The 23,375-nt window shown below is 32.4% G+C and overlaps 1 protein-coding gene across 5 annotated transcripts; it reads right to left on the bottom strand.

The window, feature by feature from the left end:
* Positions 1–413: 413 nt before the first annotated feature.
* Positions 414–22,822, bottom strand: LOC114248967 (uncharacterized). 5 transcript variants are annotated; one of them, XM_028182415.2, is made up of 28 exons: positions 22,531–22,815; positions 21,711–21,881; positions 19,514–19,660; positions 19,117–19,210; positions 16,488–16,671; positions 15,848–15,971; positions 15,187–15,326; positions 14,495–14,580; positions 14,255–14,366; positions 11,635–11,849; positions 10,551–10,651; positions 10,359–10,437; positions 10,188–10,243; positions 10,042–10,108; positions 8,744–8,901; positions 7,280–7,343; positions 6,638–6,753; positions 6,406–6,503; positions 5,515–5,692; positions 4,914–5,017; positions 4,066–4,153; positions 3,089–3,213; positions 2,581–2,728; positions 2,056–2,136; positions 1,830–1,890; positions 1,639–1,757; positions 1,146–1,233; positions 414–1,058 (listed from the first exon to the last, which is right to left on the bottom strand). In XM_028182415.2, exons 1-28 carry the CDS (start codon positions 22,684–22,686, stop codon positions 982–984), a joined length of 3,237 nt encoding a protein of 1,078 aa, XP_028038216.2. In that variant the 5' UTR covers positions 22,687–22,815; the 3' UTR covers positions 414–981. The 5 variants fall into 5 exon arrangements, with proteins under 5 accessions (XP_028038216.2, XP_028038217.2, XP_089589070.1 ...); XM_028182416.2 differs by having other exon boundaries at positions 1,152–1,233; XM_089732944.1 differs by having other exon boundaries at positions 16,488–16,650.
* Between the last annotated feature and the right edge of the window lie 553 nt (positions 22,823–23,375).

Genomic DNA, 23,375 nt, shown 5'->3' with positions numbered 1-23,375 from the left:
AATAATAATAGCTAGATATTATTAATTTTGATGATAATTTGAGGTTGTGATTGCCGTAGAAAAACAATATTTTTATTGTGATTAAGTTTTGAATATGTCCAAATTGTTAATTTTAAATCAGAATTGTCTTTACGTACTCATATTCTGCATACTTTTTCGTAAAATCAAGGCATATTAACACCTAAACACAAACTCCTTGAGGATGTTATGGCATAATAAGCATATTGAAAAGCGAAATTGCTTGTGCCTAATATGTCCGCGGAGCATCTAGTGTATAATATATTATTATGCACATGGAACTTTGAAAACGATGTTGGTTACTAATGAAGAATCAAATTAGATTCGTCGATGTTGCCATATGTGTGACCTGAAAATGGTTACTCTCTGCATTTTTTAAACAATAAAACTAAAACTGCAATTTCTGTCATTATAATTTATTTTCTTACAGACTAAGATGAATGAATACATTTTTCTTTTTAGTGCATCCCACACATACATACACAATACATAATGTATGACTTAACTTAATTACGTGCAAAAGATATCTTGTGTGTTCCTATGTTTTAATTAAATCCTAATTTTTTTTATATAGAAACAAATAATAAAAGTATTGGTAAATCAAGATTTCATGTCAATAACAATTCATGATAATATGACTTTATAAGTGCCAAAATTAAGATGCAACGCGGGGTGATTCAGAACCAGGCTCTCGACAAAAATTACAGGCGACAATCTTGATAGAATACCAAACATGATAGTAAAAAACATTCGAAAATTTATATATGTACTAAGTCTTTGCATTATTCACAATTAAAATTCAAAAGCATAATCTAGTTCATGAAAAAGTATCTAAGCTTGGTTTAGTAAATGAATATCTTTATGCGATTAACTCGCTTCGAGAACGGTCTCTTTACACAATGTTTGAATAGATATTTAGTAAAAATATTCTAAATTTCATTTAAATCAGGCGATGTTTTTAAATTATTTCAAGGAATCGTCGCCTATGTCACATCTCGTGGGTGCACCCCTTTCTTTTTTAGGAGATTCTTTGCTCGCCTCTGTAACAATAGCACATAAAACAAATTCAATTAAAAATTCGAAACCATTGTGTCCTTTGAATAAGGAGTGTTATAGAAAAAAATTACCGTAACCTTCTCCGATTGATGTAGATTTTAACGTATTGTTATCTGCAGTTGGTATTTTTATTCCTTGCTTCAGAACCATCGTGCCGTCCTGAAAAAAGGATCATTACATTATACATGAGATAATTAATAGGTTACTTTTTATTAGTTAAGTTTGGCTGATGAACCCACTGCCCATTTGATGTTCGGCGGGCCTATATACGTTGAAACGAAAAGTTGTTTACCCATCTTGAGGCATGAAATTTAAGTTTCATTTTCATTAATTAGTTCAACGGCTGTTCCGTATTCAAAACGGAAAGCTCGATTGCAAAGACACGGTGGTGGTAGTACCTATCCGTAGATTTTCCTTAACTCGTTTGTCCCTACAGCCGGCGCATAAGAAATAAACTAAGCCAGATGAAGCTAACGCCCTCTGGTGTTGAGAAATTATATAAGGATGCTTCTACAAAGATTATTAGCAGATTCATAATGATTCCGAATTATAAACTCGTTTTACCTTCATTTCGACGAGTCCCTTCTTGGCCATGGCTTCCACTTCTGCTTTGGTCATAACTATCTTCTGTACTTTGACTAACTTCTTTCCTATTTGCATTTCACAGACTTCGCCGCTACCCACTGTTACAAATAAATAAATTTTTGTAAACCGTTACAGGGGAGGTCAATTACAAAAAAAAACAACACACTCACATCTCGTGTTTGCCAGTAGAGGTAATGGCTTTACTCCTGGCGGAAGTGCCTTGATTGGTACCTGTCAAAAGTAATTATTATTTCTTTATTCAGGACAAACGGAAGTAATAATAAATAGAAAGTAGATTTTATGTGGACAAATTTTCAAACTTCAGATTGTTGCTCACATTAATTGAACAAAAAAAAAGCAGAAAAAATAATATACATCTAAAACATCTTTAGGAACCTTCTTTAGTGTTTGTCCTGTCGTAGGAGAGACCAAAACTCCACCCGGTGCGTTTTGATCAGAGTTCGGCTTGCCTGATTCCTGAATTGTGAGAAATACACGTTAGATTATATTTCTTACGCCATTATACTAAAAAGCAGTCACCTTGAAGAAAGATGTTTTTTTTTAAACTAATTTTTTTTAAACATTACAAATAACAATCTATAGCTTTATCTCTAAAATGTACAAATTTGTGATGCAATGATAAAGCGTCGTCCACAATACGTACACGACAGTTTCATATTAATTCCTTTTTTTTTAAGTTATACTTCTTTAGGCGCGTTATGAAAAATTGATGAGATCGAAATTTTACGATGCGCGCGCACCGTGATACAAAATTAACAGAAATGAAGTTGCCCACTAAAGAAAAAATGCTACCAACAAAACAGAAATGGAGCCTCTGTTAGTGGCGCATGTTGGCACGCACGCCGTCGTTTGCAATTTAACGAAAATATTGAATACACTGTAATTGAGTTAATTACTTACACTGTCCGTTAGGTCAGATTTGCTTCCATCCTCTTTTTCTGATGTTACTTTATCAAGTTTGTTGCTATCACTATCTTTTTGAGATTTTTCCAAATTTACTTGTTCAATTTTGGTTTCTGCTTTATCTTCTTTCTTCATTTTTGGGGGCCTATAAATCATTGGTCTCTATATTATTTTGCTTTAACTACAGACATAGTGACAATTTTGATACATCTGAAGTTCGTAACTCTATTTAATTTCGGTTCCACAGCCGCAGCTTCTCATCAGAAACAAAAAGACACAGTTAAAAAGATATGCCGTAATTCAATTGCATTTAATACGAATTTAAGTCTTTATTCTTGTTTGTTTTTCTTTGCTTCTACTACCCACTATAACTTTTAATTATATGGGTATCTGTATATAGTCACGTTACGAATGGCTAATAAAGGCGTTATTAACTCCTTAAAAAAAAAGCATTCAACACATTAACTTGCAAAGTGTTAAGAGTTGGAGATAAATCAAGACTTACAATTTTGAGTCTTTACGTGGTCTTCCCCTTTTCCTGGGCGGCGTGGGTGTCGGTTCAGAAGAGGTTTGAGCTTGTTTTGCGACTACCACTGGCTTCACACTGGCTCTTCGTTGCTTCATACGGGTCTAAAATGTGTAACAATTTTTAAGTACCTAGTTTTCCAAGATACATTTTTGGAGTCCCAGACAATATATTTCAGCCACGTGAAAATACATTGTATTCAATTGTAATGCTCCATATCATGTCAGTTTAGTAAAATGTATACAAGCTGTCCATTGATGTTTACAATAAATAAAATTTGGCATAAGTGGTTTCATAACAACACATAAATAAAATTAATAAATTGTATTAAAACATGATTCGAGCCATTTATCCGGTCACCATTCTCGTCGAACCCGTCGCTTGCGACAAAGGGCTCGACGAGCTAACTAACCCATAGACACAGCCCACTGAGTTTCTCGCCTGATCTTCTCAGTGGGTCGCGTTTCCGATCCGGTGGTAGATTCTGCGAAGCACTGCTCTTGCTAGGGTCAGTGTTAGCAGCTCTCCGGTTTGAGCCCCGCAAGCTCACCTACAAACGTTAGGGCGAAGCTGAAATAGCCTCTCAAGGCTATCAGCATAGGTAGGATAAAAAAAAACCATTTATATTAAACGTGTTAACTTTAATTTAACACATATTTTGGTAGTGATCACAAAATTTGGCTGGAAACACGTCTATTATTTATGCACACTATTTTATAGAATAAATATAAATAAATATCGAAACATTTCGTACTATACGTACAATAGCTGGAAACACGTCTATTATTTATGTACACTATTTTATTGACTAAATATAAATAAATATTAATTAATGTATACATGCTTTCAGTATTATAAGACGTGTATTTATTTGCCACATTAGCCAATAATCTAAGAACTAATAAATCAAATGATTATGTTGTCGGTAAATTGTGAATGCAAGTTAAAGATCATACCTCGGGAGGTATCTCAGTTTCCTTGAACTCGTTATCATCGGAATCATCGTTGTCAGAATCTTCATTAGAAAAGTCTGAATTTTGAGAACTGTAACATAAGCATATTATTGAAGTCTTGGTCCATAATAACGAACAAGCTAGGTAGGACATTCTTAATGAATATGAATGAATAGTATATCTTTTGTAGGTTTGGTTTCGTAGTGTCGTCTATCAGATGTAATTGAATATTTGGCACTCTAGGTGAGGTTTCCGGCTTATATTATATTAAGAGCAAAGTTTTAATGAATTATAATTAGGTAAAAATATCGAATGCGATTGCAATATGATTATGAGAGGACTTTCAACTTTCAAGCGATTATCGCCTTTACAGATTGCAAAATGGTAAAATTGTAAAACGGATAATAGCGAAGATATCTTCGTATTCGTGAAGTTTACGTACACTTAACAAAAATATTTTCTTCTGTTATTTTTGTTTACTAATATTTGATAATCTAAGTATTACTCCAAACCTACACGAATATTTACTTAACACTATTTGTATTTATACTAGCTGACCCGGCAGACTTCGTAGTGCCTCAATAGATAAATAAAAGACCTAAACTTTTGTATAAAATAAACTTAAAACAAACACAAGGAATTCGTCCGACGGGGGACACATCAAAGGAAAAACAAAATTATTATTTTTATTTAATTCCGAGCATTTTCATATTTATAAACCTTTTCTAGGATTCCACAAATAATTCAAGACCAAAATTAGCCAAATCGGTCCAGCCGTTCTCGAGTTTTAGCGAGATTAACAAACAGCAATTCATTTTTATATATATAGAAGATAGAAGATTAACACGTACTTATCTCGGATCATTTTAGCGTAGTCCCTGATTTTAGAAGGTCGAGCTGATCGTCGGACGGGTCCGTCTTCACGTTTTTCACTTGTGCCATTTTTAGATCCAGCCTGAAATTATTTTATAAAGTACGAACATAAAGTTTCATTGTAAAAATACGACACTTGTAATATAGATGTAAAGAAACTACATTAAATTTCTTTATAGTACATTTGTACAGCGCTCTATAGATCCTGTGTACTTATATAGATGGCGCTGTCGACAATGGTGACATGCGTTGTTAATGAAGGTTTGACATCTACCATGTTCGGGCATATTGTTATAAATTAAATTAGATAATTATTTTAGGGAATTGAGAGTGGTGGACTTTAAATGTCGTTTCTATGTTTTCAGGTGAGATACCTATAATGTGAATGTACTGTTTATTACTGTTGTGTATGTTATTAAGTTGTAATAGTAAGTTATTAAAATAATAAAATCTCTGTTTTCAGAGCAACGCCATATTTGTTTCAACTACAATTCCCATCTATAATTCATAGTAAATTAAATAGAAAAGCCTTATATACACATTACATGCATTTTTAGCAACATTTTTATTAATATGTACCTTATCTTTAATCACCTCTTTTACTTCCTTCTCGTCTTTAACATTCGAGTTATTTTTTATATCCTTGGCTTCCTTTGGTTCTTTGTTTTCTTTTGTCAAAGCTCGTTTCTCTTGGATTTTCTTATCGATCAGAGTCAATTTAGATTGCACCAGTTGAGGCTTCTTTTCATCGGCCGGTCTGTAGTATGAAAATGAGATGGAATGCATATTCATTCGAACAGTAAAATCCATGATTAATATATAAAAAATCAAGAATTTGCTGAGAAAATGTGTCTATGAGTATTCGAATGCCGGGTCTCAGATTCTTTTAACACTGACAATAACAGATTTCATATCCGATTCGAAAATATATATATTAAACGTCTAATATAGTCTCGAATTTCCGCGAAAGTATATACGCTTGTGTTACATACAAAAACAGGAAATGCTGTTAAAGTCAGATAACAATTTCAAATGAAAATAAAAATGTGAGCCGTCACGGGACGCCTGGCAGATATGAAACATCGACATTATTTTGTAAAAGTAATATGCAGAAAAGAACAGATTATGATAGGAACTAAATATGTCATAATGATAAAAAATATTACGAAAAAATAATTTGTTTTCAAGTAAAACACAGGTTATGTGTACTGTAGTAAACAACACTGTATACATTACGGAGTATACACTACAGGTATCCGAGCTCAGTGTAGCGAGAGAGATGGCTTAACGCCGGATCGAGTGGGAGAGAATAGCACAGTCGATTGCGCATGGCGACGCGTCGCCACGGCATGCGTCGCCACGCCAGAAATCGGTTTTACGTGCGGCTATAGATGTTTCACATCAAAAGAAATCCAAATGAAAAAAGTGATCCAGAAATACGTAAATTAATCCAATGATACAATTGTTTACCTCGTTTTTGGAGTTGAAGTGTGAATTTGCGGTCGTCTACTTCTTAAAGATTCTAAGGATTTCGTTGATGTTTTAAATGGTTCTGATCTCGTGTTTGTCTGTGTGGACAAAAAATGTCACGATATTTTAAAGTTTTTATTAAAATCAGTACGACGGTCTGGGAAACCCTGTGCTGGGTAGCACAGAGAGAAGTAAATCAGATTAGCGACTTTGAATATCGTAAAACACATACCCGTTTAAGATCTTGTAATTCCTTTTCCAGCAATCGTAGTGATTTGTCACTGGCGCCTACGGGCGTACTGCTTTCAACTTTGTTATTGTTATTTGGTTTATCTTTCTTTTCTTGAGCTGAAAAGTATTCATTGAACATTTTTTTATAGTTGTTTGTTATCAATTTATAACTGGATTTTTTATAGGATTGTCTTATATGGCTGTCTTATGTAGTTCGAACGCAAATAATTGTCATTTACTTTAAGTACATTGATAATTAGTTTCATAGTAAAAAATACATGTGAAAATTTGAATTTAACATTATTGAACCCAAGTCACGTTGCGTGTCCCTTTAATTGCTTGTATGAAAAATTATTAGGACATATTTTTAAAAAAATCCTATAAACTTGTCCTGACAAGTTATTCTCTAGATAATTATAATGTTAAATATTTTTGCTGTTTCGTTGTTGGAGTCTATGTCGATTAAAAGTTGGGTTGAACAATTTCGTGTGACGCGGTTGGTGTTAGGGCAACTTAGCAAATCAACAAATATATCTTCTGCTTATTATAGGTGCATTATTCCCTATAATCGTTACAAGCAATCATCTAAAGTCATCCATATATGGCTTATTTAGTTTGAATATAGTTAATGCAATGTACTCACGAGCGTCTATCTTTGACTGTGTTTTTCTCTTTACTTCTTCCGCCTTGCGAAGTATGCTCGCCGTCTGAAATTATATGTTATAGAGAAATTATTTAAATTAATTATATACAAGCATTTGACGTTAAGTAGTTACGGCAGCCCATAGATATCACAAAGTTATTGGAGTTATTCAGCTGAGACATGAGATTGAAGTCTCAATCAAACTGTGCGATGACGTGTGACCTTCAAATTTGAAAGTCGATCAACGACTTATACTTATATATCTATAACGTAACATCCTAAATAGGTACTTTTTATAACCTGAAAATTGTTTCTACAAGAAAAATTCGCCGTTAGGTTAAAATAAACTTTCAATTATTTTCAGTCATAAAATCAAATTTAAAATTGACGTTCCAAGTAATATAATTTTTTTAATACATTATTTTAATCGCACAGGAATACAAATAGTCTACTTGTTACTTATGACGACGCTTGAAGCTGAAAGTAAGTATTGTACTTTTTGACGAAGCTTGTTGCTGATAATAATATGTACTTTTATGTTATTAAACTACCTTAAAAATTAATATCATAGTCTATTGACATTACATTACTCAATATACAAAGTTTTTCGTTTTATATATATGTATGGGTGATGATATGATTACTATCAATTTCATCTTAATGATGTATTAAGTGAGGTCGTGACATCCACTATTTAGCTCCTCTAATGTCGGAAAGAAAACAAAAAAATCCCAAAATGCACATTGATTGATTCGAAATAGTTTTTACACGCTTTATATTAGCTACACTTGTATGTATGTTTGGATGTTTGTAACTGACTCTTTTAGACGCGATTTTGCCCCAATTTAAACGGCCAGATTTCATTCAAACTTTCTCGATTTATCGAGGACCAACGACAATACACTAATTTGATAAGATTATTCTATTATTCAATTTGCAAAATAGGATTTTTGCCAATTTATATAATTTTTATCTATAGTCGATAAGGCAGGAATTTATGTTAAAGTACTTAATAGTTTTAAAAATACGCTTTTATAGAAAATTTTACTAAAAAATGAAAAATATATAATAGTTTTAAAAAAACTAAAAAACACGCCTTATATAAAATTCAACTTAATAATAGAAAATAAATTTTAAGAATAGTGTAAAATATATTTTATTTTAAAGCGTAGGGTGCTTTTTAAGATATTATTGAAATAATAATTTTTCTACTCATATCTGTCAGAAAAATATTTATAACTAATAACACCATGCACCCCACGCTTTTTTTATAATAAAATATATTTTACACTATTTTCAACTTAAATTTATTAAAATTTATTTTCTTTTTTTTTAGTTGAATTGCTTGAGTTGAACAAAGCTTGTTTTTTAGTTTTTTTAAAACTATTATTTTTTAATGTTATTTTAACAACAATATTGAACATCGTGGTTTTTTGTTATCAAGATAAAGTTCCAAACTCTTACTTGGCTTTCACATTTTTCAGTAGATTGCTCGTTTAACTTCAATGTGACTGGCTCCGCGGAAGGCGGACTGGGTTGCTTCTCAGACAATTCATCTTTAATAGGACCAGTTACAGGATCCACTCTGGACATGTCTGTGAAAGTCATCTCTATTTCTGAATCTGTAACAAGTTTATTTTTATTTTATAGCCAGCACGAAACGTCAACATTCACGTTAACAGATACAACGAGAGTTACTTTGTAGCACTGCTCTCTACGTCATCTTGAGCACTGGACTTCAAGCTAAAATAATGAAAACATGGAATTCATTTTTATTTATTTATGACTTTAAATTTATTAAATTAAGTTCATATTCCCATTATGCAATCTTGGTTTTCATGTTGGTTTTGGTAAAGTTCATTTTTTCATACCTACAAATTGTCACTTTCGTCATTATAGATCAAAATTGCTCATTAAGATAGTAGTAATATTTTCTTTTTTTTTATTGCGTAAATGGGTGGACGAGCTCACAGCCCACCTGGTGTGTTAGTGATTACTGGAGCCCATAGACATCTGCAACGTAAATGCGCCACCCACCTTGAAATATAAGTTCTAAGGTCTCAGTATAGTTACAACGGCTGCTCCACCCTTCAAACCGAAAGGCAATAGTGCTCCACGGCAGAAGTAGGCAGGGCGGTGATACCTACCCGTGCGAATTCACAAGTGGTCTTACCACCAGTAAAAAGGATAATATGTATAGGATTAGGATAAAAGCCTCGGGGATGATCTTCCGACAAGCGGGTAATGTTGCTCGGTGGACAGACGATCCAAATGTCCTCGTGAATTTGTTGTGCTTGTATGAGGCATGTTTGAAGATGACGCTAGCGCCATTCAGGTTTTTGATTATATATTATGTTCTATGATAGCTGTCGCCGTCGTAAAGTTTGCTTTAGTGACACTACGCAAACATTTATTTTGTGTAGGTTTTCTGAATTGCAAATTTCAAATAAATATTAGAACATCACTACGTAGTATAAAACAAAGTCGCTTTCTCTATCCCTATGTATACTTAAATCTTTACAACTAGGCAACGGATTTTGATGCGGTTTTTTTTTAATAAATAGAGTGATTGAGGAGGAAGGTTTGTATGTATAATAACATCCATTAAATAGTGGAGAAATCAATAATAAATTACAGTTTCCGAAGCGAAGCGAGGGCGGGTCGCTAGTAATTTTATATTGAGCTACAGTGCAGACAGGCATACTATTTCGGTTTCAGCAAAATAAAAGAAAATGAGTAATTTGTTAGTTAACATCCATTACCTTCAGAATTGTGTTCTGTGTTGTCCACTGTGACTCCCGGATCGGCCTCACCTTTGTAGGTATCAAGCTGAAATATATTAAAAAAAAATTAAACATTTTATGAACGTTGAAACTCAACATTGTAACTTTAGTTAAAGTCAAATTACCATAAAATTCTCAGCTTTCTTAATTTCCACGACCATTTCACCGTTCTCCTCGGTCACTGTAATCAAATTATAAAGATCTTAAATCAACAAATTATTTAGTGACTGCAATAATTAATTAAACAACTTTATGTGTTTATCTTCTTTTTTTTTGGTAGATTATAAATTACGTACAATTTATAGGGTTGTCATCGTCTTCTTCTTCTTCTGCATCTTCTGCGTCCATTTCAATTGAGGAATCGTCTTGCCCAACCTGTTAATGATAAAATTACTACATATCTTTTATACTATTATTATATCTAATCCATAGTTATACTTTTATTATTTTAAGTCATCACGCTATAATTAATTAAAGCATTAAATTACCTCACTAATGATTTCTTCATCGTGCACCGTTGCCACGTGGTTATCAAGTTTTTCTCTTTCGGTGAATATTAATTCACAATAATCACACATGAATTCTAATCCTGAAATACAATAATATATTTTCATTATAGACGTAGGCATCATGATTTGTATTTGGAACAGTTGGGATGTTTAATTAGAATTTTGAATTTATTAGTGGTTAAAATAAACGCATTTTTCAAATTTTTTCCACTAGATGAGTGAGTGAGCTGATGGCTTATCCAGTGTAGTGTATACAGGAGCTGAGAAATATCACAACATAATTGTCGTCTTACTGTGAGCTCTTGAGACATGAGGTCGAAGTTTTATTTATAGTACATTGTCTATTCCTTCAAACAGGAACACACGATTATGCTGATTACGAGCCAAAAGGCAGGACTACCCTGACTGACATCTACGCGTGCGGGAATTCAAAACGTCCTACCAGTACAACTACGAGTGGTACTTTTTAGGTTCTTACTATAACACTTGTTAATTTCAAATTGAACCAATAATGGAATGGAAGAAATTAAACGATTTTGTTATCCAAAATAAACAGTTAGTTACACATATGGTTTGTATTTGCAAGCATTCCTGTAAAATTTTCTGAAAATCTAAACTTTATAATTTTATATTTAGGACCTCTTGTGATTCCGCGCGGGTAGGTACCACCGACCTGCCTGTTTCTGCCGTGAAGCAGTAACGCGTTTCGGTCTAAAAGGTGGGACAGCCGTTGTAATTATACTTGAGACTTAAAGGATACAAGGTGGATAGCGCATTTACGTTGTAGATGTCTATGGACTCCAGTAACAACTTAACACCAGGTGGGCTGTGAGCTCGTCCGCAGGCGATAGGCAGTAGCAAACTAAGTAACAGATTTAGCGGTAGGCAGCGGCTTGGCTGTGCCCCTGGCATTGCTGAAGTCCATGGGCGACGGTAACCACTCACCATCAGGTGGGCCGTGTGCTCGTCTGCCTACAAGGGCAAAAAAACCATCTAAGCAATAAAAAAACGAGGTTTTTTGAGTTTGAATAGTTAATAATAATAAATGAGCGCGTAGTCTCACCGTTGACGTGCGACTTGATGTGCGCAGTGACGGCGTCGACGTCGTCGAACTTCTCCTGGCAGAGCGGACAGATGAGGTTCTGCGTGGCGTGTATGGCGGAGTGGTAGATGAGGTCGTCCTGCGTCGAGAACGCGTCGTCGCACTGCTCGCAGCGGAACTGCTCCTCGGGCTCGGCGCGGCTCGCGCTCTGCGACGCGTGCTTCGCGCGCAGGTGTCTGCAACCCACTCAATCCTTCACAATCCATATGCTCTAAGAGCCGTAAGAGATCGACCTTCACCGATCTGATAGCCAGATGAGACGTATTTTTTTTTCAAATATATATTATAAACAAATATGCCTATCTAAAAGTGCTCATGGCTATTTTTAATTAAATTAACTTTAATCGATTTTTTATCACTTTCATTCTTTTGACATCCAAATGAATTTTATTTCACTGTTAGTTTTTAACACACAGAATATGCCTAGGTAAGCTTGTAGTCTAGTCAACAAGTTCAAAAACGTGTTAAATAGACATAAAGCTCCTAAAAATATGTACGATAGCTCATTGGATGTGGAATGATGTCTACAAAAATGTTTTTTAAGGGCTTATTAGCACATAAAAAATTGCGATTGTTATAAACAAAATAAGATTTAAAAAAAAAGGAATTTGGTTTTTCCTTAATAATTTCTAAAATAATGATATTTAAGGAATTTTGAAAAAAGATCCTGAAAGAGGAAGAAATTTCCAATTAAAAAGTCCCAACCCTGATAAACAATAATTACAGGATCGATTTTGAATTTATTTTAAAGATAAATAAATCCTTTATAAAAATGACCTGAGTGTCCTTTACCGTATCTCTTATAGTTTAAAAGTTATAACAATTTATAACTTGACAAATTATGTAACGGCTGTAATTTCATTATCATATAATATCTAAAAATGCTGTAAAAAATACAAAATTTTTTTTTCTATATTTTGTTATGTATGGTTGTTTTTGTTATTTTTTGTAATTTTCGAAAAAAAATATAACGATTAATATTAATTTTTTATAACAAATTGTTAAGTTAATAAACAATGAAATTATTTATAAAAAAATGTATTTATTTGTTAATCCGCTGAAAAGAGTCAATGATGATTTAAAAAAAAAAAAAATTCTTAACTAATTATTTAAACAATTGAAATATGAAAAAAACGATTTTAAACAATTAAAACATTTATTTAAGAAAAAAAATCATTATTTCACCTATACAATAAGACGGTAAAAATTTTTTTTTAAAAAATCCCAAAATAGTCTATTTGTTTATAAACAATTTCTTAACAAATAGCGTTTTTTTTTTTATGTTAATTAATACCTATGGTAGATGCAAAAACAGCAATATTAAGATATTACGGAAAAAAACTTTTTTTCATATCATTTTTTAGAAATTTAATTTTTGTTAATTAAAAAAAATTATAATTATCAAAATAATAAAGATTAAAATTTTTTTTTGCATTACTTTATTAAGTACTTAAATGATAAGAGCTCCACGACGGGAAAAATTTATAGATGAATTATTGAAACTTTTATACCGTAATTTATAAAAACAGAGATTGGAAAAAAGTTAGTTAATTAACAATGGTGTAAATTTTTGAAAAATCGATATAATTTTTTTTTTTCACCGAGGTTATTTTCATTCAAGTGTTTAGATTACACCATAATTTATTCAAATTTTTAAATTGTTATTTAATACTATAAAAAAATTATTTTAGGTGATATACCGGCTTTTTAGACGGCGCGCCTATGCCGTAACGACCTCGCGGAGCGCTATTTTCAGCGTTAAAATTTTTTTATAAATAATAGATAGAAATCCGGGAGTTGGGACTTTTTAATTGGAAATTTCCTCCTCTTTCAGGATATTTTTTCAAGATTCCTTAAATATCATTATTTTAGAAATTATTAAGGAAAAACCAAATTCTTTTTTTTTTTAATCTTATTTTGTTTATAACAATCGCAATTTTTTATGTGCTAATAAGCCCTTAAAAACATTTTTGTAGACATCATTCCGCATCCAATGAGCTATCGTACATATTTTTAGGAGCTTTATGTCTATTTAACACGTTTTTGAACTTGTTGACTAGACTATTGCCTATTCATTTCTGTGTATGGCTACCTGGCAAGCAGTTGTGAACAGGTAAGTGAATATAGGTGACTCCATCGATCTGCTAACTTATCGAGAGTTATATCAAATGTCAGATATAGACTTGCCTGCAAAAAATCATACTTAAAGTACTATTGCCTAGCTAAAAGCTTTTAGAGTTTTAGCCATTTGATAAGTGCGAGAGAGGAAGTAGAACGTCCGAAGTTCGTGTGGTAGAACAGGACACAATATAGCAGCTGCACGCTACCTGATATATTGATTCGGAGTTATAGTTACGATTTTTAAAATTCAGATATAAATGTAAACAATAATAACTTTATTTTATGGTTATATTGATATTTTCAAATTTCCAATCATAACGGTTGGTGATGTTACGAGACCTTGTGTTGTATGGTCTAATTAAGTTTTTAATATTGATTTAATTTTTTAAATAAACTTTCATTTCACGTGCTATGGAATTTGTTGTACTTATTTTAAGTAAAAAAATAATAATTGCGTTACCTAGTATAATGGTGCGATTTTACAAAGCTCTTGTTGCAGAATTTGCAAGGATACGACCTCTGACCGGCATGGGTCCGCACGTGCCTCGTCAATTTAGTTATGGACGAATAACCTGAACAGAAAAAGGAAACTCATTTATTTGCGTATAGGTTTTCCAATAGAAGTGCAATTTGCGTTTGTTCATAGCTTTCACTTAAATATAACATTAGTAAATCTTCGTAAGTCTTCCTGCGGACTCACGCTGTGGACAATATTCGCAGCTGAATGTTTGCTTTGCATTATGAACCGCGTCTATGTGGCGTTGTAGAGTAGATTTCTCTGGGAACCTGCAAAGGGTAAATAATCCATTAACCGGGTCAAGTATTACAACAAACATTACGGTATTCTCTAGGAACATTTTTTTTTTAATTTCAAAATTTTTTCTTGTAACAATATAACGCAAAATATACTTTTCGCTAAGCTATTTATTGGAAATATAAAATAAAATTCAGTGAGGAGTGAGGGTTCGTTTTTCATGGTTTATATAGATATATATATTTTTTTATTGCTTAGATGGGTGGACGAGCTCACAGCCCACCTGGTGTTAAGTGGTTACTGAAACTCAAAGACATCTACAATGTAAATGCGCCACACACCTTGAGATATAAGCTCTAAGGTCTCAGTATAATTACAACGGCTGCCCCACCCTTCAAACCGAAACGCATCACTGCTTCACGGCAGAAATAGGCAGGGTGGTGGTACCTACCCGTGCGGACTCACAAGGTCCTACCACCAGTAATATATTTCATTATAATTGTCACTTGGGAGCTTGAGCCTTACAACGAGCCAAGTTATCATGTCTTTCTTTATTCGCAGGTAATCATCAGACGCACCACGAGCTCGAGGTCCGCACCAAAGTGTAAATTGGAATCTAGGCGCAAAATGTTATTTACCTTTTATCACATATTGTGCATAAAAATGGTCGGGCTTGAGCATGGGCATGTTTTCGCTGATGCGTCTCCAATTCCTCTATCGATAAGAAACTGGCTGGACAACTAGGACATGACTGCTGAGGTAAATCTGGGTGTACCAACTGAAAAAAAAATTGTTTTAAAGATAACATCTATCTCTGATGCATTGAAATAAAAAATCATGTTATTAGCTTGTGAATCACTTTTGGGCATACGCCTCACGCATCTGTTCAGTGCGTAGCTGTTATTAGTTAAAGTTAAAAATGGACAATAATGCACTTAAATGTTACGACACGCATTAGGCTTTCATTGGGATAGTTATATAATATTATACGTATTTTTATATAAATTAACATTTGGTTTTTAAACATGTAAATTTACTATTTTCAAATTTTTATTTCTTTATTTATAACTTTATATATTAGACAGTATAAAGGCGGACTTAATGCCATAGGCATTCTCTACCAGTCTAGCTTAGAGGAGTGCAGAGATGAACCTTGGTAGGTGTAGTGTTATAGTGATATTAGGTACCGAAATCTATGCATATATTCGTACTTAAATAAATATATATACATATAAAAATATATAAATAAATATTATCAATTATATGACTAAATCTTAATTCGTAAATATTGGTGCGTACCTTTTCATGTCTTTTTAATAGAATTTGTCGTTTGAACTTTTTATCGCACGCAATGCATTCAAACGACATTTCATTCGAATGGCGAAGCTGATGTACGGACAAATCGTATTTGTTGAAAAATTTTCTGAAAATAATAATAAGTTTTTCTTGTAATCTTTTAGTTACCATCTTGTTGTATTCAATACACATATGGCCGAAAAATATAACTGAAACTCTGACCTCATTTTTAAAAATGAGTGATAATATTCACTTTGTCTTTGGACTCCGGATACCACTGTATGTTAGGTGGGCTGTGAGCTCGTTCATCAGTGTCATTGAAAATAGTTAAAATCTTGAATTTTCTCAGCGTATGCTAATAAAGCACATAATTTGTATTTATTTACTGTTTTATATTTTTGTGTGTTAGACTCTCGCTTCTAAGCTTGAAGAAAGTAATAGTTTGTTCATTGTCCCCGATCTGTCTGACATTGCAATTTTCATCTTTAATATTATTACAGTTTTCTATAGGAAATATCGTTGTTTTCTTTTTATTAAAAATCTATAGCTATTCAAACGTACAATTTTCGTTAACATCTTTCAGTGATCTCTGGCACAAATACTGAAAGTCGGAAAGTACAAATAAAAAAAATAAAAAACTTACGCATTGCACTCGTTGCACGTTTCCGTTCTCGGTCGGTGTTTCGTCATTTTATGTAGCTCAAACAATTGCTGGAGAGGAAAAGTGCTGTCGCATTCATCACAGGGCCAGCACGCGTCATCGCTCGCTGGCGATTTGTGTAGGGCTATGTCAATCTCCTCATAATCTGTATCACATCTCGAACGCACTGATGTAATGAGAATTAATGCTGACACTTCACAGAAATAACTGCACGAATACAATACTTTTTTTTTAAACCTGTTTTTTTATTATTGGAAAGACATGTTTTTTTTTTAATCTACCCAATATTTAAATGCTATCGAAGGGAGTAAAATTGCTTATGCTTACTTTGATGAGATTTTTGTATCGGAAATTCCTAATAACAATTTTTTACAACATTTCAAAACATACAAGTCGCGTTTTACAATTTGTATGCTAGTATTTTCTTCGGTTTACGCGAGGTATATATCGATTTAAAACTATTTTTAAGACAACACGGTTAGCACAATACTCAACTGTCAACGAATAACAGCTTACGTCGTTCGTGACCACGAAAACTTTTAAGTATTCGAAATGTCGAAAATAATATAATGAAAGTAAAAATAGCTATATAATGAAAAATGCGACATTAAACTGTAAAACTTGTTTTACTAATGTGTACATATGTTGAGTAGAGCATTTTTATGAAGAGCGCACATTCGGAATTTTGACACGGAATTTCTGATAAGAAAACTTTTTTTTTCTACCTATGCTGATAGCCTTGAGAGGCTATATCAGTTTCACCCTAACGTGTAGGTGAGCACACGGGGCTCAAACCGGAGTGGTGCTAACACTGATCCTAGCAAGAGTAGTGCTTCGCAGAATCTACCACCGGATCGGAAACGCGACCCACTGAGAAGATCCGGCGAGAAAGTGCAGCCCTTCGTCGCAAGCGACGGGTACGACGAGGACGATGACCGGAAAGGAAACATGATTCACACGGCATTGCTTAAAAGTAACAAGAGGTCGTAGGACAAACTATTTCGGCCGTCGAGAGAATGGGTTTCTGATAGGTCATAATCAAAAGTAGAATGTAGTTTTGAAGTTACATTTAATTAACTTACTTGGGCAAAAAAATATATTTTCCCAACTAATTATAATTTGCAACAAAATTATAATTTGCAAAATTTATTAAGCAACAAAATTATAATTTGCGTAATTACTGGTGGTAGGACCTCTTGTGATTCCGCGCGGGTGGGTACCACCATTCTACCTATTTCTGCCGTGAAGCAGTAATGCGTTTCGGTTTGAAGGGTGGGGCAGCCGTTCTAACTATACGTGAGACCTTAGAACTTATATCTCAAGGTGGGTGGCGCATTTATGTTGTGGATGTCTATGGGCTCCAGTAACCACTTAACACCAGGTGGGCTGTGAGCTCGTCCACCCATCTAAGCTAAAAAAATAATAATAAAAAAATAAGTATTATTGTTTAAAAAATCTCAGGTGTCTTATTTTTATTTTTCTCATGACTAAGTTTAAGTTTGGTGCATTCATACGGAAACGTGAACAAACATTCAAATGTAAAAACCGTGAGCTAATCATCAACCTGCAATATTACTTTGTGCGTAAAAGATAAAACAGATATCTCCACATCTTGCCAATATAGTGCGATCGAGCTAATCAGATCTCCAAGAAAAGGTTCAACAATCCGCCACAACCCTTATATACCACAAAGCTTAAAAAATCAAGCATGTATGGGTCCAAATATAAAAAATATAATAGTGTTATTTCCCATCATTTTCAAGGCGGCCGTGTATCTAATATTATATTAGGTGTACTTAAATAATATGCCCGCTACTTGTACATACACAGAATTTCAGCAACGTAATGTGACAACAACAAAAAACACCATTATTTAACAATAAAAACGAATAAGTACAGAAAATCATAATAACATCACTAACCAGATAGAAAAAAAAACTGTCGTGCATGATATTTATTGCAAATCATAATTACTTATATTTTGTAGTCTAGACCAGCGGTTCTCAACTTTGGTTACTCAGTGACGCACTAACATGCTCTATAAATTCGTGACACTCTTATATCCTTAGATGCAAACATTTTCAAAGTCCTAGTATAAGTGTGAAGGCAGGATCATTTATTAACTTATTTAAGATTAATGTACCAAATATAGTTGTACAGTTAAAATCTAGTAAACAGTTGTATGCACCCCAGAGATTCAACACCCTGGGTCACATAAAAATATCATAATTGAAAATCTCGCGACAAACTTGACTAGAGCTTGCAACACACCAATATGTCGCAATGCACTCACTGGTTGAGAGTTGCTGATCTAGACTATAAACTTACCTTTTAATAAATTAAATTAGCTGTAAAATTATAATAAACATTGATTTTGGTTTATACATTTATTTTTAACTATTTTAAAATAAAAAGCTTATCTTTTAGCTTTCAAATTGTTTAAACATGCATTTTATATTTATAAAACACAACTATAATGAAACAAAGCTATGAACACACGCAAATATTGTAAGTTTGAGAGCCCAAAAAGAAATGGTCCAGTTCTGAGAGTTCAAGAAATTTACCAGGTTCAGATTTTCTTTTTGTTTCTCGAATATGAAAATAAGTCTACCTTTGTTAGAAGATTTAGTTTTTTCTTTAGAATTGTCAGTGGTGATCACTTTAATCCGGGCACTGTTGCTTTCATCATCAGGACCGTCACCTATCTGAAAATAGTAAAAAAAAAAATGCTGTATGCCTTTTATGAAGTATAATCAAAATTGGCCACAGATTATACTCTTTTTTATTACAAGCAGCTATATAGCTGCTATAAGCACATTATATACAACAGATATAAGGACATTATTATAATAAAATTTGGCAGCTGCTGTACAGTGTGGTGGCTTTAGAGCCTTTTATGAAAGATTTTAAAGCACTGGACTATCTTGCTGCTAGTGAACATGAGGTTTTTATTATTATTATTTCAATCAAGTTTATAAAATTTCAAACAAAAGTTCTGTCTTCTTAACCTTTATATTGTAGACATTCTCGTCATCCTCCATATCGGTGTCAGAGAGATCTTGAGTTGATACCTGTACTGTAGCACCGCCTTCTATTACAGTTTTCATGACAGGAACTTCAGCTGGAACTTTACCTTTACTTTTCAATTGGAAAATCTAAAAAAATTAAACTTTTGTAGCAAACTAAACTAATTTACAAAAGCAAACATAATAATGTGTTTAATAAGCACTGTTCGTAGATGGACTTCACCAATCTAAGTGTTTTTTACTATGACAGACTTGCTTCTCATGATGCCACAATTCTAAGACATGGGAATGTCAACAATACAGGCATCTCTCATATAATACGGTTAATTCGAACCATGTAGTATCGAGGTCTTTTCTTGTGTTATAATATACCGAAATGGTGTTATATGAAACGTATTTGGCCTTTCTTTACAATTTATATGATTTAAAATTCCAGTTTTTTCTTCAAGTGAAATAAATTTTTGTTATAAATATAAAATAAATTTGTAAAAAAGGCTATTATTGTCTTTTTTAATTTTTCACTATACGTACTTTCCAAAATAAAAAAAAATAAAAATTACAAAGAACAAAACCATACCCACACTTTTACTTTCACTTCTCAAAATCCAATGAGATTTTTCAGTAACATAAAATTGGGGATTTTATTTATTGAACTCAATTCATGGAAAAATTATATCTTCATCGAAAGTAAAATTTAAAAAAAATCTGTTATATTAAAACCACGTTACAATAATCATTATTCTCAATTCTTGTACCATGTAATATCGAAATGGTGTTTTACAAGTACCATATTTATGAGGGATGCCAGTATTTGGTTTATTTTGGAATTTATTGGAATTTATATTCTAAACTATCTTTCTTCAATATTATACAAATAGGTATTATGGCATACAGTAAATCTAGAGGTAATGATAACTATCATATTATATAATACCAATATCATATTATATAATACCAATTGACTTTCAAACTATAATTTCCTCTATGCTCTTGCACTACTTTGACAATTTACCCATAACAATAACAGCTTAATTTAGCTCAACACGGGCACTACTGGCAAGATAGTGTTCCTACAAAGAACATCACTCCAAGTGGAAACTATTATAACTAGACAGATAATCCTCTTAATGTTAGGATGATCACTGATCGCCTAACTTTCAAAATAAAGGTTCGCCAACTTTTTCTGGAGAAACTTAAAAACTTAACAATTTGACCTGCAATGTAATGTGTTCTGTGCAATATACTATTTTCTTGTACTATATATATGTATATGTGGTTCTATTTCTCTGATAAATTTGTTATTTTTTAAGTTGTGTTTAAGTGTGTATATGAATATGTATGTGAATATGTGAGTATATGATAGAGATTATATATAGATATATGTTTAAATTTTATATTATTATCATGATATAAAATTGTGTACATTGTTTATGTGATTATATATATATATATATATATACCGTGTATGTGTTTGTATATTGTATAATGTAGTTTGGTTGTTTCACATTAAGTATGCACCTACCACAGGACTCTCTACACCACCCTTGGTTGACTGGTAGAGAATGCCTCAGGCATTAAGTCCGCCATTGTACTTATGTGCATTAAGTTGAATAAATAAATAAATAAATAATAAATGAGAATCATTATTGCAATTTTTTTTTTTTTTATTGCTTAGGTGAGTGGACGAGCTCGCAGCCCACCTGGTGTTAAGTGGTTACTGGAGCCCATATAAATCTACAATGTAAATGCCGCAACCCACGGAGACATGAGTTGTAAGGTCTCAATTTTAACAGTACAATAGCCGCCGCGCCCATTAAACCGAAACACATTACTGCTTTACTGACCGACTCACAAGACGTCCTACCACCAGTAATTACACAAACTATAATTTTTTGGTCATAGGTGATTCAGGCAGAGGAAATATTGTAGATAATATCAACATTTTTATTCTACTTCTAAACACTTTGATGAGATTTCCTTCAATTATATTGTGATTTCCAGAGATCATTTTAATATATCATATCAAAAGTCCCCTCCCCCTCCTTAATTTTAATGCACATCTAGGACACAGTAAATTAAGCAGGTATTCATTCATATCTTTTTTTATAATTAATAAATACTTAAGTGGTACTTGAGTTATGAATATTCCTTTTTTATATTACATAAAAAAATTAAAAACCTTTTTCAAAGAGGGTGGCCAATTTAAGGATTCTAATGTTGTTCCATTCTGAATAAACTGCAGTATATTTTCATCAGCTGACCGACAGATTCTCTTGAACTCAAAGTTGAGGTCCATGAAAAACTTGCAGCGAGTGCATATGTATGGAGGCATTTTATCCGAAGGGAAAACCTGTGGATATACAATTTTGTTTGGTTTAAATGTAATATCTTTTTTATTTAGTTTTGGTAATAAATTAAACACATGATAAGTACATAATTTTTATTTTTATCATAGTAGTGTGAAGTGGCACTGTAAATTGTTTTTTAAAAAAAATATTGAAATTAAAACTACTTTTACGGGTTATTATCGCGTTTATTATTTTCATTATATTATTTCCGATGTTTGGAATACCTTAGTTTTGAAACAGCAAAAGTAATTTTATTAGTGTCTAAATAAAACATCTAATTAAATTTGTTAAAGTATTTATAGCCATTGCATATTATAAAAAGATATTATTACTTTGTCTGTTTTTAAGTAGGTACCATTTCACATAGTTTGTTATGTTGAATGTAGCTTTCTAGTCACCAGGTGGCGGTAATTCAATTATTTAGCAAAATATGCATGAGAAATCTTTTTGAATTTTGGATCAACTTAGAAGTAGTTTGACCGATACAGTCAATAAAATAATCATGACACGATTTTTATTCAGCAAAGCTTTGTTGTTGTGACGTTTATAAGTTTTGTACACAAACAAAATGTATTACAGATGGCGTATTTATAAAAATACTAGAATAAATTAAACGATTCTACAAAATTCAAATAAAGATAAATCACATACCTCAATCGCAACACAGGACAAAATTTTAAGTTGTAGAGTTATAGCATTTTTTGGCGCTCGATTTTTTTCGTATAAATTTGTAAGTAGTGTTTCATCTTGAGAAAGACAAAACCTACAAATTTTTAAAGTACTTAAAGATTCTTTTCTTGAGTCCATTTTCACAAACTTTATTTACACATTTGATTGAATTGTAACAGAATTGATTTTAATTTTTCTCTAACCTATAATTATACAGTAAAATAATGCAAACGAACGCCGAACACTAGCGCCACAACTGTGACGTTTGTCAATAGGTGATGTGCCAAGCGGTGAAAGTTTGAACTAAGGCGATACTAGCGCTCATTCACGTTCGAAAACATTTGAATTTTTACAAGTCTATTCAATAATAGATGTCGTTAAGTAACAAATATTGAATTGTTTTTTTTAATACGCTTTTATTAGCTTCAGACGTATGTAGGTATGTTTGTAACGGAATCTTTGAACATGATTTTGACCGCCTTCAAAACGTCGGATTAACTCGAAAGTTGGTATACATGTACCAATGACAATGCAATATTTAAAAAAAAATGAAAAAAATTGAAAAAATAGAAATTCGCCTAAAAAAATTAAAATTAATAGTAGTTTAAAAAAACTAACAAAATACGCTTTTATAGAAAATCCAACTAAAAAATAGAAAATAAATTTTAATAAATTTGAATTAAAAATAGTGTAAGAAAAAATATTTATTGTAAAAAAAGTGTGGGGTGGTGCATGGTATCAGTAGCTATAAATATTTTATGAACAGATATGAGTAGAAAGATTATTTTGATAATATCCTGAAAAGCACCCCACGCTTTTTTACAAAA

This window comes from Bombyx mandarina, chromosome 15 (genome assembly GCF_030267445.1).
Source record: "Bombyx mandarina strain Sakado chromosome 15, ASM3026744v2".
Taxonomy (NCBI): domain Eukaryota; kingdom Metazoa; phylum Arthropoda; class Insecta; order Lepidoptera; family Bombycidae; genus Bombyx; species Bombyx mandarina.
The sequence above is the reverse complement of the archived record's forward strand: the minus strand, read 5'-3'. Positions and strand labels throughout refer to the sequence as shown.